A 14,248-nucleotide genomic window follows, 5' to 3' on the forward strand; every position below is an offset into this window, starting at 1 on the left:
AGGCTCTTGACTACGGTAGCCGTAATGCTCCGACAATCGTGGCTATCTGACGGACAAAAACCATACAAGTTCCACATCACTGAAGTTGCACCATTTTTACAAACCAATTCTGGTTCATCTGTTTCATTCGACGATCTGCTTTTGTCCTTCTCATTCTCTGTTGCCGCCATGCTTTTTCCGCCATGTGCCTAATAAAAACAAAGGCACTGCGCATGAGCGTTTTACCCATATTCTATCGCGATGTTTCATTTTTTTATCATTGCCTAACACTGTATTACTGTGAACGGTATAATATGGCCCAACCCTAGACGGTATATTTTAGAAATAGCTGTAATCTTGACTGCAGCGATAGTCCTCCACTATCCTATACTATAGCATTTATATAGATGATATCATTGCCATTTATATGTTGAATACTGCCCTACTTCTCCATCACACCATGTGCATTAGCTCTGAATTCACAGGCTTTAGCTCTAGTTTGTGATGACAGTCATCATTCTGCTGTGTAGTATGATCAACACCTGCTGCAGGGGGTGATCAGAACAAGAGCTAGTATCAGCTGTAGTCAGAGGTGGTGAAGATGGAGGCAGTCTGATTGTAGGATGGCGTCTTCACTGTACGAGCAGTTGAATGATGGTGGACTGTGAGAAATGGGCTTTGTATTGAAATTTATTGTATTTATTTTATCTGTATTGAAATACAAGGTGGGCAGGGCTGCAGCTAGTTGGACATTAATGGATTAAATGGAATGGATTAAACCTTAGAAATAAAAGCAAGCAAACTGTAGACTAGTAAAACAGTCACACATGGACATTCTTAGACGGTTGGAGTAAATTCCTGTATATACTGACTTCAAATGCTGTTTGTGTGTGACTGTTTTGTTGTGTTACAGTTGTCTGACGAAAAAAGGAGTCGGTCTTCTGCGCAGGAAAAACCCTTTAAATTGGGACTCCTGCTGATATTTCCATACTGAGAGGATTCTCAGTGTTTTAGCAGTGCACAGGAACAGCTTGGAAGTGAGTGGTCATTGGTCATCACAGGCTAAATTTATGTTGTACGTGTTTGGTCATCTGACAGAAAAACTTGTATTCTGGGCTTAACTCACAACCTGATAGCCCTGTGTTTTGTTGATCTCACCCTACAGTAACACACATTTTAAAAGCAGATGCAAAATAAAACAGTTTCTTGGTTGCCTTCTCTCCACTGAAGACTATGAAAGCAATAATTATCTTAAGCTGACTTCCGTTGGCATATAAGTGGTGTTCAGAAGAGATTTGAGTCAGACTGATTGAGGAGCTGTGCTGCTCTAAGCCAGGGTCTATTTGTGTGATCTCTGAGGGGCTGTTTTAAAGTCCCTTTGCTCCACATCCAGTCTTGTGCCCTGTGTATTGAATTAACTGAGGGTAGGTTTCTGCCTATCGGAGCTCTCCATTGTTTGTTTACTACCGGAGTTCGTATCTCTTCCTGTGGTTACACAGACAGATATTCCTAAATTATGGTCTGGGGCCTCGGCTAAGCTGTTTATTTTTCTGTTGCTCGGCTTGTGCTTCTTTTATGCATTTAATGTGTTTAGACTGTCGTTTACAGTGTAAATGCAGACTAGATTTCTTATAGGCTTTTGTAAAATTACAAATGTTGATAAAAGCCAACACTGTGTGGTTTATTGTCTAGTTCCATGAAGAGGAAGGAATGTAATTAGCTAACATGTGTGGAAGGATATCAGTTGAATAGCCAACGGTAAACTGCATAAAGTCACAGTTGTGCCAGGGCTCTAGACTAACTTTTTGCCATGGTTGCACTGGTGCACCTAACGTTTTTTTTCTTAGGCACACCAGCACAAAAGTTAGGTGCACCCAAATTTTTCAGCCGCATCGCTTAACACCACAATTTTATATGTTCACTTTTTTCGTTGTTTTTTTGGGGAGTAATTGCTGACCATACAGACAATATTGATTTGTAAATGATTAACAACACTAAGTTCTTTATTTGGAACCAGAGATGGGCTGTAATCTGATTACTTTTTTCAAGTAACAAGTAAAGTAAGGGATTACTATTGCAAAAACTGTAATTAGATTACCGTTACTTTCCCGTAGGAACGCTGCGTTACTGCGTTACTAAAACCGTGATATTTTTTTTTTTTTTTTTTTGCGAGAATGTCTCACGACAGTGACGTAAGCAAGTGCGACGTTTGTGACAACAGCTGTGTGCAGATCAACAATGGATAATATATCGAGTGCGGGAGAGAGTATGAGCATGCAGCGTTTAAAGCGTGGAAGTACTGACCTTCCTTTAAGTTTGATTCCATAAAACGTGACAAAAACATTAGCATCCATTGTGCGTGGGAAGAAAACTTCTTTTTACAGCGAACCCCCCCCCCCCCCCCTCCTAAACTTCCAAGCAAGCACCGAGTGCGCAACGACGTAATGGGAAATTCACGCGGTCAGTTCTTCAACTGACCGCGGCATACCTGCACCAGGGTAAACCTCCGCCTACCCTACTCCTGCTTTACAGGTGAAAATAGAGCAAAAGGACCGCTGAGTCTTTGATTTTATTTATTTTCTGCTGTGTTTTACTTGCATCTATTTGAAAGAGTGAGTGTAAACACACACACAAAAAAAATTATGTGCTGGAATGTGCAGAAAATAGGTTTAAATATTAAACAAATTTCTTCCAGTCAGAGAATGTTGCATATAATTAAATTTTTGCTTGATGCATAAAGTTAAAAGATTAAAACTAATAAAACAAGTTTTAAAAAGGGACCTTTCCATTTGATTATGATGGATTATGTAGAAAAAGTAGAATTGGGCTGAAAGATCTATCGCTTTATCACCTATTCAGGTTGTAAATCGTGTTTTTAAAAAGTAACTAAGTAATTAATTACTTTTGAAAATAAGTAATCAGTAAAGTAACGGGATTACTTTTTTGGGGAATTAATCAGTAATTAGTTACTGATTACTTTTTCAAGTAACTTGACCAAAACTGTTTGGAACACAGTTCTACAAGAAAGATAAGATCGGGCCTTAACATAAAAGTTATCAATCGTTCTTTTCATCTTTTCTCATTACACACAGCTACATCCACTTCTGCAGTTTTGCACAGTAAAATTTTTAAATAGCTTTAATGCACATAAGTATTTTGTCTCGCGCCAATTATATCGTCAGTTATATTGTTATCGCACATTTTCAAATATATGTTGTGATAAATATTTTTGGCCATATTGCCCTGCCCTAGTAGTTACCATTAACTTAGCTTGCAACACGCTGACAGAAACTCTATTCAGTGTAACTGCAATTACACTGAGTCATTATTGTATTTATAAGTAAACAGATTATTCAGTAAAGGTGGTATTTACTTTTAGCTATAGTGAGATGGATGAATATTTTCAAAAAGAATGATCGGTGCCATATTGTTGCTTTTACGGGCAGTCTAAGGCTTTAGATTGTATTTTCTATTATAGCAGGATATGAAGCAGTAATTTTTCTGGTGTAGATTCTGGTTAGAGTAAACCAGTGCAGGCAGAGACAGTGCAGCTGGAGTATGGCAACCACAGTGAGAGATCCTACGTGTAACAGCTGAGTGACTTGAAAGCAATTTGGCCAATGAGCTGGCTAGAGGAAAGAACCCACAGAACATCTGAAATATCAAATTAAAAGGACAGGGATGGTCCCCTAGTAAGTCGTGGATGACGTCGTCGTCCTGAGTAGATTAAAAGATGCTAAAGTTAAAGATGCACATCAGTGTTTCCTGCTCAAGTAAGTTCTATGTGTGGAAAACGCTGATGTGACTCTGGTGTGAGGGTTGATGTTAATCACTCTGACATTTCGGAATGTGGCTCAAAAACTGTGCTGCCATGTAATACAGTGAGAGGTCAGCAGGCAATTGGGGCACTCTAAATGTACAGTAGAAGAATTGTAATGTCAGAAACTTATGATAACAATCCACATGGTTAATGCTGGTAGACACACTTTTGTTAGCCAGCCAATAGGAATGCAGCATGAAGTGATGTGGAAAAAGCAAAACAGACCCACAAGGGGTGCATGGTAGTAAACTATTTGGGTTTTAACAAAGCAGAAAATGCAGTGAGGTAACTGCAGCAGAAATTAGTTTGGGTGGTGTGGCCTACAGCTGTTCTTGTGACTAAATAAGATGTAGCATGGAGAGATACTGCAGTCTCATGAAACAAATCTCATCAGCCTTTCTAGTGTCATTCTAGCAGTGTCAGCAGAGCAGGCCTAACAGGAAATAAACTTCTTCTAACTGGGGATAGTGAACATAAATCTACCAGTATGGTCCCTGCTGTTTTTAGTCAAATCAGTAGGAGGCTGATGTGAATCTGGTATTTGTCTGACCATTTTCCATAACAGTAAATGGACAACCGAATCATATCTGTTGGTGATCAGCCTTAAAAATTCCTGGTTAGGTTTCTGTGGTGCAATGTAAGTGTTTCCATCAGTGAGGCTGTCCAGCAGGCGTTTAAGGAGATCGTACCTACCTCATTGGTCCTCCTCTTCTCCTTGGTGTTTGATGCTGAGGGGAAAAACTGCTGTGAGATCATTGGTCAGGAAACTCTACTTATTCTGCATGTTTTTGTTTCTGCTTGGTGCGAACTCAGCCATGTCAGCGGAGCCTTTCCGCTATGAGTCATGAGTTAAAAGGCCACCCTGTATGGCTGGAATACCTCACAACCTGTCACTCCTCCTAAGACTGTTTATTGTCGGAAGCAGTTCAACCTGCTGTGCTGGATTCAGTCAGGCAGCCTCTCAGTATCTGTTTTCTGACCTCCTTTTACTTATTGTGCATTTTCGTGTCAGTTTGTTGCTAAATACTGCAATTGGAGGGACCAGTCATAGCATGTACTTAAAAGATAAAAAAAATGTCTGTAACCACTGTGATATCCATCATTGGTTTCTGCAAGGAAACTTGGTATGTTAGTATTAGTGTTTTGGTTGCTGCCATATTGGCATTTTGGGGCCAGAGGTGACTGTATCTTGACAAAAGTTAAATTAGTGACAAGCTATGTCCAAAACTAATACAAAAGTATTGCATACAAACTGTAGAAGTGCTATACACAGACCCACATATCTGCTATTAAGGGCAGTGTAACCTCTTGTACAGTCTGTGCTGCACAGCAAGCCATAGTGTCTGCCATTAAGAGGTCTACTTCAGAGGCTGAAACTAACAGCAGCGTCAGAGTGGCCACACGTCTACCTTTAAACCTTACTGTACACTCATATTTTAATAGAACTTCATTAAAATTCAGTTGCTAGCCCTGGACCTGTTTTTGCCCCCTGGTTGGGTCACTGGCTGTGGTTTTTGTGTACCTGCGTCACTGACGATGTCCTCCTGTGTTCTGATGGACTTGGAGTGGCCCTTCAGCTTGTAGCAGATATCCAGAGGACTAATGTCTCCATCTAACTACTTTCATCACCATCTTTAGCAGATGATTGTGAAGTTGGAGTTAATCAAAGAAACTGAGCTAATTATTTTACTCAGATATTAAATGTTATATAGCCAATAAAATATTTGCGGAGGAGAAACATTAACTGTAACGGTTATGTATGACGTTTTGAACTGACTAGACTGTATATAAAAGATGGGCAAATCTGCATTCTTTCTGTGTGGCAAGAAAGGAGGAGATCCCCCCTGGTTATATAAAGAAGCCTGGTTACATATGAGTGATGGCCTTTGGCTGAGTTATAAATGGCAGGGATAGCTCAGTAGGTAGAGTGGTGGCCCCATGATTGGAAGGTCGGGGGTTCGATTCCCCTGAACAGCTACCCTGAGGTACCCCTGAGCAAGGTACTGTCCTTTCACACTGCTCCCCGGGCGCCCAATGGCTGCCCAATGCTTCACTGAGTGAATGGGTTAAAGGCAGAGAGGAATTTCCCCACGGGGATCAATAAAGTACACTTTCTTTCTTTCTTTCTTCTTCTTTCAATCCTGGGTAAATGTTCCTGATGAGTTCATGGGCTCAGTTGCTAGTTTCTGTTCTTAGTGGAAACATTGTGGTGTTTATTTAGTAAAACACAATCCTGTGAGAGTCAATAAGGGGGATGAAGCATTGTATGCTATAGTGGACATACAAGTTACTAAACTATGAGTGTAAAGTATGTCAGATCCACCCCATGAGTGTTGCATCTGCTCTGCTCAAGGCTTCACAACAAGACCTCACTAACCAAAGGGTGACAATGATTGTCTATTTAATCATCTGCCACAACTAGAATATACATCTGTGAAAAACTCTGTTAGCTTAGCTGTGCACAGATGTTGGAAGCTCAGTTGTCAGCACCATATTTTCCATATTTTTATTCCATATTATACAAAGTAATTGCTTTGTAAGGCAAGTTGTTAAAGGTCTTGGTTTTGACTATGAAAGAGCACTCTTTTCACTCAGTCAGTATAATCAAACATGTATTCATGTGTCAGCATGAGTGTGGTTTTTTTTAATTTATTTTTTAAATTTTTTTTATTTCAGTAAATACGCTTCAGTATACGGTAGAAGTCTGTACAGTCTGTGGCTATTGTTTTTTTTTTCCCTTTGTCTTTTTTGTGGTGTGTGGAGCATATTTCATATATTTCAGTTTGGTCTCAGACTAAACTTTTTAATGTGTAGTATTTTTTCTGTTGAAAAATCTTGCTTATCCTGCAATTACAGATGTAGATAGAAACATTGAAGTTGCATAAATCATTTAGTTTGCCAATTACACTGATTGTTGGTAGGACCAGACATTCATAGAATCACATTCTTTCTGAATTATTATGGAAGCCCATTTGTGCCAGTGTGGGTGTTTTGCTTTGTTTTTTCTTTTTTTGTTTGTTTGTTTGTCGCCCCCCACGCCCCCCCCAATTGATGTAAAATCATGAACTTTGGACTCTTTTTTTTTTTTTTTTTTTTCCCCTTTTCAAGTGAGAACATTTAGCTAATAATTGTGACTTTTACCATTTTATTTAAACGTTTAAAGAAAAAAAAAACAAGACTAGACTGTTAGCCATCGTTATTTTCGCCACATTTCTCAAAATAAGAATTTTAACTTTTGAGATTAAACGTTTTAGTGTGTGTGTGTGTGTGTGTGTGTTTTATGGGATAGTAGTGATATTTTCCTTTAAATCCTTTAAATGTATCAGTTAAATATTTCACTCAAGGGTGTTTAAGAGATTTATGTGTAATAAACAATTTTACAAAAGTATCGAATTTTCAATTTTTCATTAAATTTGGACTTCATCTTGGCTCATCCATTCCCCCCCTGCCTTTCCCCCCTCTTTATCATTTCATCATCCTTGTCTGGAGTAGAGGTTGTGGTGGAGTATGATTATGACGCGCTCCATGATGACGAGCTGACCCTGCGACCTGGCGACATCATCAAAAATGTGCGCTACGTAGAGGAGGATGGTTGGATGGAGGGGGACCTCAATGGGAAAAGGGGCCTCTTTCCCGACAACTTTGTCAAGGTGAGAGATAGATTAGTGTTCATCTATCAACTGGCTTATATCAAATTGCAGCTTGTTTGTTGGAGTAGAGCTAACCGTGTTGTCTATCACACTGTTAGTGATAATCCTATTGAAACTGGGAGCATTATCAGAGTATAGCAGTCTGCTACACAGAAGAATTTTTGTGCTTTATATTTGTGTGGATGCTTTAAGCATCCACACTATTGAGTTCCTCTTGGGACTTCCGTACACTTTTTGGCACTTAACTACTTCCACAATTTTCAGTCGATTTTCACCGTTCAAATTTTAAACTATTCTGCTATTTCTGCTAATGTGTGCTATGTCTTTTGGTATTTTTCACTATTATACTTTTTAAAATATTAAGCTTAATTTGTCCCATTGAAATGAATGGGAAACTTCTGCAATTCTGCTAAAATTTGCTTGTTTTCGAAACTTAACTACTTCCTCATATTTTCACGTAGAACAAGCATTCAAACTTTAAAATGTTCTCAAATTATTGGGCTATTCAGGTATTAATCAGCTTTTTCAAATCTTTTACCGTTTTACTTTTATGCCTCTTAAAGTTTTCAGTTGCAAAATTGTGATTTTTCACAAAATACATGCGTTGTTATGGTTGCTATGCACTTGGCTTCCAGTGTGCCACTGAAGGTTTTGCAGTCTTCTCTTCATGTCCGAACAACTTCTTGCTACTTGCTCAATTTTCACTCAACTTCCACAAATTATACATCAAAACGTAGGTATTTTTGCTGGCTTTCCGAAAATGTCACTATCATTGTTGTGGGATTTATAGAATTTTGGCAAATCTCCTCAGACCAACACAAAGTCGCAAAACTCTCCATAGAAAGTCAATGGAGAGCTTGTTCAAAATCACCGCTTGATTTCTGTAATGAGAGGCATATTCCAATCGTCATATCTCCTTAACGAAGCAAAGTTAAGACATAAGGCTTGTCCCAGTATATCTTCAGACACTCCTGACGCTCACAATTCAAGAATTTTTTTCTCACCTATTGCCGTTCTGAAATGAGTTAGACTTGTTTGAGAGTAGGAAATTTGTCCTTCGCTTAGATTTCTTCAGATTTCAAACTCTGGAAATGAACCACTTTTTTCTCTCGTCATATCTTTTTAATGGATTTCCACAGAGACCTGAAAATTTCCATGATTGTTCACCAAAGCCTGCTGTCTCTTACGGTGAAAGAATGATATCGATACTCCAAATAGATTTAGAGTTAGAAAGCGTTGTTTGAGGGCAAGTCAAGGCAGTTTTTGCTTTGCTCTACTCAGTTATGGTGCATTAGAAGTCAAATATCTTTAATAATTCATATTTTAATGATAAATTGTCAACACTTTAAGATTCCCCCATCTCTTCTGAACAAAACGGTGTAAGAATGACCGTTCTAGCCCCTACGGTTAGGAAATTATGGTCATTTGTTTGAGGGGAGTCGTCATTACGAGAAATAGACTGCAAAAATCCTGTGTCTCTTTGTGCTGCGTGCACCTGTTTTGGCGGGAAAAAGTGCACAGGCTCTCTGATTGGTGGATTCAAATTGAGCAGCTCCCAGGCTGCTTGACTGAGCATGAAACTTGCTTCTCTCTCCCTGTGTGTGTGTGTGTGTGTGTGTGTGTGTGTGTGTGTGTGTGTGTGTGTGTGTGTGTGTGTGTGTGTGTGTGTGTGTGACAGAGAGAGAGAGAAAGCCTTTTTATGGGATGATCTCATTGTAAGATTCAAATTCAATATATTTAGACTGGTTGACTGAATTGGATCTTGTGTGTGTGTGAGAGAGAGAGAGAGAGAGAGAGAGAGAGACCCTCTTTAGGGCAGCATCTCATTGTTGGAAAAAATATAATATATTCAGACTGGTTGACTGGCATAGACCCTCTGTGTGTGTCTCTCTCTCTGTGCATTTGTGTATACATATTTGATTTTGTGTGTATCTGTTGGCTGTTCCTTCTTGTTTTTTAAATTTATTTTTATTTCTTTATTTTTTTTTCACAGGTGAATAACAATTAGTTTTGAGGGAACTTAACCATGTTCCGTTTTTTTTTTCAGCTTGTCATCTTACATTTTCCAGTATTTTCACTTAAGTTATTACTATTCTGTTCAATCATAGTATTTGTTCTAAATCATTGTTATTATGCTATATTGTAGTATTTCTGCTAAATCATACTATTTCTACTATACTATATTTTTCTTTCTAAATATAGCATTTCTGCTATATAATTGTATTTCTGCTGTTATAATATTTGTGCTAAACCAGAGTATTTGTGCTGAAACATGGTATTTCTGCCAAATTATAGTATTTCTGTCAAATTATAGTATTTGTGCTGAAACATAGTATTGATTTAAAATTACAATATTCATAGTTCAACACAGTGTCTCTGGTAAATCACAGTATTTCTGCTCTGTTGTACTATTTTTCTAAATCATAGTGTTTCTGTAATGCTTAAGTATTTTTGGCTAAATACATTCTTTCTGTTATCTTATATTATTTCTCCTAAATTCTTGTATTTTTGAGAAGTTATCATGTTTCTGGTAAGTTACAATATTTCTGCTAAGTTCTGGTATGCTATTGTATTTCTGCCAAGTATTATGTTTCCTCTAAGATATTGCAGTTCTGCTAAGTTATTCCATTTTAGCAAAGTTCCTTTGCTTCTGCAAAGTTTTTACAATTTCTGCAACTTTTCAGCCTTTTCAGCTAGTTTTTGCATACAGCTTCAGCTTTAAAGCATCCACACTGCATTTTCGCAGGAAATGCTAATTTTTCTAGTTAATATTACTTTGATGAATGATGTAAACATTTTAGAATAGAAAGGATAGAACTAAAGATCAGAAAGTGTTTACAGAATTCCTTTTGCGAAGTTAGATTTGTGTTTTGGAAAAGCAGAACCTTTTTATTGGAATAAAGGTTTAAAGGGGTAACTTGACCTGGTATCATTTTGATGGATTATTTTAGAGACATGAGCAATGTTCCCTCTAATTTTTCATGTGTCTGAGCGAACACACAAACTCCCTGAGCGGTCCCTTGGACCACTGTGAGCAACAGCAGACATGTGCACTGTGGTCACGCCAGCATTGAATCCATCCAAGTTACGTGGTTTATTAAAATAATCAAATTACAGCATTTATGATAGACTACTTTTAATTAACTGCTTTAGCCCACTTACAATGAAAATTAAAAAAAAATCTTGTTCATGACCTGTGTAGTATGTTAACTAGTGGTGCAACGGATCAAAAATCTCTCGGTTCAGATCGGATCACGGTTTTAAGTCACGGATCGGATACATTTTTGGATCAGCGAAAAAAGACAAAAATTTAACATTTACTTATTTACTTATTGAAGTATTTTTTGCCTGTTAAAAACATTCAACTCAAGACTCATTCCACGCACTTATAAAAAAAAAAAAATTATGGTACAATATAGGGCAGTACAGGTCTTTGTATCTACCACTCAATTCAATTCAATTTTATTTATAAAGCGCCAAATCACAACAACAGTCGCCTCTAGGCACTTTATATTGTAAGGTAGACCCTATAATAATACATACCGCTCATTATATCGCACTCTGCTGTGATATAATGAGTTGTCACGGTCACGTAGCTTTCCGTTGCCCTGGAGGTCCACCCATTTGTAGTAGTTGGGGCAACAGTAGATGCCTGGGACAGTTCAGCCACGACTTAAATCTTTTCTAGCTCATACATGCTTGGATCTTGCCACTAAAGTGGACGCGAACACAAACGCATGGCATAAGCACGTTCATCATAGCTTAAGCCCCTTGTTTTGCACAACGGAATACAGCCTTCCATCTGCAGCTAAACACCCCAATAGCTTTTGTAATAGCTTTAGCCCGGTCGGATTGGGCAGCAAAGGGCTGCTTAAATACCGCAAACGCCTCTGCTCCTCCACTTAGACCGCTAGTGCTGGCCATAACTATCGCTTGACAGACCCACCACACGCACCATACACATACTTTTTTTTCTTCTTTTTCGAATCTTCGGATCACGTGCGTACCGAACCGTGGAGTGGGATCGGTTCGGATTACGGATCAACCGTGATCCATTGCACCACTAATGTTAACACTATTGGAAGTTTAAAAAAAACAAAAAAACAAAAAAAAAAACACTTCAACTCCAATTTTGAAAACACAACTTTCTTTCTTTTTTTTTCTTTTTTATAAAGCCCTGACTTGTATTATGAGTATGAGTCTGTGGTCTGGGAGAGCGTCATGTAACTCTGTAATAACCAATGTTGGGCAATTAATTATATAGTTACTTCTTCAACAAAGTAACTGAGTTATGCAAATTACGAAGTTTTTTTGCAGCTGTTTATCTAAAAATGCAGCCAAGGCGGTTTTTTAAATAAACATTTAAAACTATTTACAGAACAATCAGGTGTTCTGCATCAAATTTGATGCCACACAAATTATTTGTGCCACTTCAAAAATAATTTCTGTCCACTATGAGATAAAGGAGAACAACCTGATACCTGCAGGCCTGACAACAGGAGATGTATCACTCCTGTAACACCTGTAATATTCAGTAGTCGCCTCATTGTTCTGACACACACAACAAAACTATTGACCACACTACACACTAACAACACAAGATTTGCGCTAAACGTCGTAAATCGCTCACATCTCAAAACACCGCCGTCACTCCTAAAACTCCCCCCCTTTCCTAAACAACTAAATGCCATGTTGGCATATCATTTTTTGATTGGGCGACATGATACATTTTTCGACCAATAGGAAAGGGTGGGGGTTTTTTGGTTTTGTTTTTGCTCACAGGCGGCGAGTGCTTTCAAGCGCTTTCAAGCGCTTTCCTTATAAAACGCTGTTTTTACTGTTTCTTCCCGCAAATATAAACAACGATAGTATTCAGGAAGCAAACCAAACATTGCATATATTTTTATCATAACTCTGGTTTTACGTAGCCTATCAACACAATTTAAAAACTGGTATAAAGTCCACACTTTTTCCGTCAGTTGTTCCGTCTGTCCTGCTCACATATCTAATGGTTGTACACGTTGTCATTAACGTGGCTTCACTTCACATCAGCCACACTGCTTTGCTAGCTAAAACACTGGTGTCGGCACATAAGGACGCTGTCATAGCTTGTCAACGACGTTGATTAGCTGCATATATACGAATGTGAATCGCATTATTGCCTGGACTATGGGATAAGTTGGCATCGTTGTTATCCCATACGGGAGCAGCCAGTCACTTACTGACTAACACTGCAAAACAGAATTGTTTAAGTTTTAATTTCAATTCAGGTTAAAAAAAAATTTTTTCTTTTTTTTTGTGCGCAATGCAGATTTTCTGTGCGCAGAGACCGTGCCAGCAGTGTGCAATTGTGCACGTGCACAGCTTAGAGGGAACATTGGATGTGAGGTATCTTGTATTTAAAAGCACCTCTGTCTTCTCGTGTTACTTCTCTGTCTCTTATGTTAAGCACTTTGGTATACCGCTGGTTTTTAAATGTGCTCTATAAAAAAGTTTGTTGTTGTTGTACCTTATGTGTCTGGCCTTAGCCTCTAAGGAACAGATACCACTGAGCTGAAAGCATTGGTATCGACACTGCAATACTAATTTAAAGATTTGTAACCCTTACAAAGGTTCCTTTTTAGATGAAAAGATAAAAATAAGACTGAGTAGTACTTCAGTCTGTCACCAAACAATCTGATATAGAAACAAATGCAGAGGAGCAGTATCGGGATTGGGGTGTTGACTTTTTTTTTCCTTTTCTGGAGTGAAACTGGTTATTAAACTGTCGTCTGCAGAGCTGTCTATGATGACCTTTCTTTGAGAGATAATTTTGTGCTGCTTTAACAGTGAAATGTAGGAACTGCCAATTGCAAAGTCATTCTTAAAGCGTAAACACTACTTCAAATCTAAAGCACACACTGATAACACAGTATAACCTGTATATAAAAGATACAATGTAACCAGTTTTTTCAGCCTCAACCATTTTCCAAACCGTTTCTGTAACACAACAATACTTGTCTGTTAATTAGTGGTGTTTATCAGATAGTTGTAATACTGCAATATAAAATAGTATGTAGCCATAATATTTCTAAGATATTGCCAATGGGTCGAACACAGTTAAGTTGTCTAGTGAACAGCTAACTGTTATCTGGGCCTCCACTAGCAATCCTGTAACTCTAAACGGCTCTCCCTTGCCTTTAAGCCTTTTGACAGGATCAAAATTATCTTAAGGTAAATAATAAATTACAAAATGTACCCATCATACAACTGCTAATGGGGCCAGGGACTCTCCATGGAGGCTAAAACTTGGCTATAAAGATGCTTCGTAATGCAGTAAAACTAGACATTTTAATATAGAAATAAAGCAAAAGTGCTACATAGATAGCTTAAACAAATTGCCACATAATGATCTTACATTTTTTTGACTTGGGTTTTCACAGTGTAGTGTCTGGAAAGTTCCACTAATGTTAATTTATTACATTAATGTCGCATGATAATAGTAAAGCTCACTGAGTATTTCTCCAGTGGTCGGGTAAATCATTCCCACAGTTTGAATGAGCCAATGAATTTACAGCCACCAATAAACAAGTGCTGCTTAGTGCATTTGATAGCACAGCAACTTTCTGGCATTTTGGCAAAGATAAACTCAGAGGCGTTTAAAGAATGGTTGGAGAGCCAAGAGTATTGTTTTCTGCCCACCTACTATGTATTGGGATAACTTGCTTTTTGAGCCAATTTTTGGCACACTTTACATTGCTGAATCAAATTAGGGTGATCAGCCCGGATACAGTTGGTTTCCAATAGAGAATTTCCTATT

At 38.2% G+C, this 14,248-nt stretch overlaps 1 protein-coding gene across 3 annotated transcripts in view; it reads left to right on the forward strand.

Annotated features, from left to right (window-relative positions):
- Positions 1-14,248, forward strand: part of cd2ap (CD2-associated protein) — a 111,302-nt gene that overhangs the window by 18,939 nt on the left and 78,115 nt on the right. For all 3 annotated transcript variants that reach the window (XM_085432838.1, XM_085432840.1, XM_085432841.1), the window contains exon 2: positions 7,292-7,449. In XM_085432838.1, coding sequence (XP_085288964.1) covers positions 7,292-7,449 — 158 coding nt within the window. The remainder of the gene's footprint in view (positions 1-7,291; positions 7,450-14,248) is intronic.

The sequence above is a fragment of the Copadichromis virginalis genome, linkage group LG15 (genome assembly GCF_057382275.1).
Source record: "Copadichromis virginalis isolate Kocher_CV1m ecotype Utaka linkage group LG15, C_Virginalis_male_GT1.1, whole genome shotgun sequence".
Classification (NCBI taxonomy): domain Eukaryota; kingdom Metazoa; phylum Chordata; class Actinopteri; order Cichliformes; family Cichlidae; genus Copadichromis; species Copadichromis virginalis.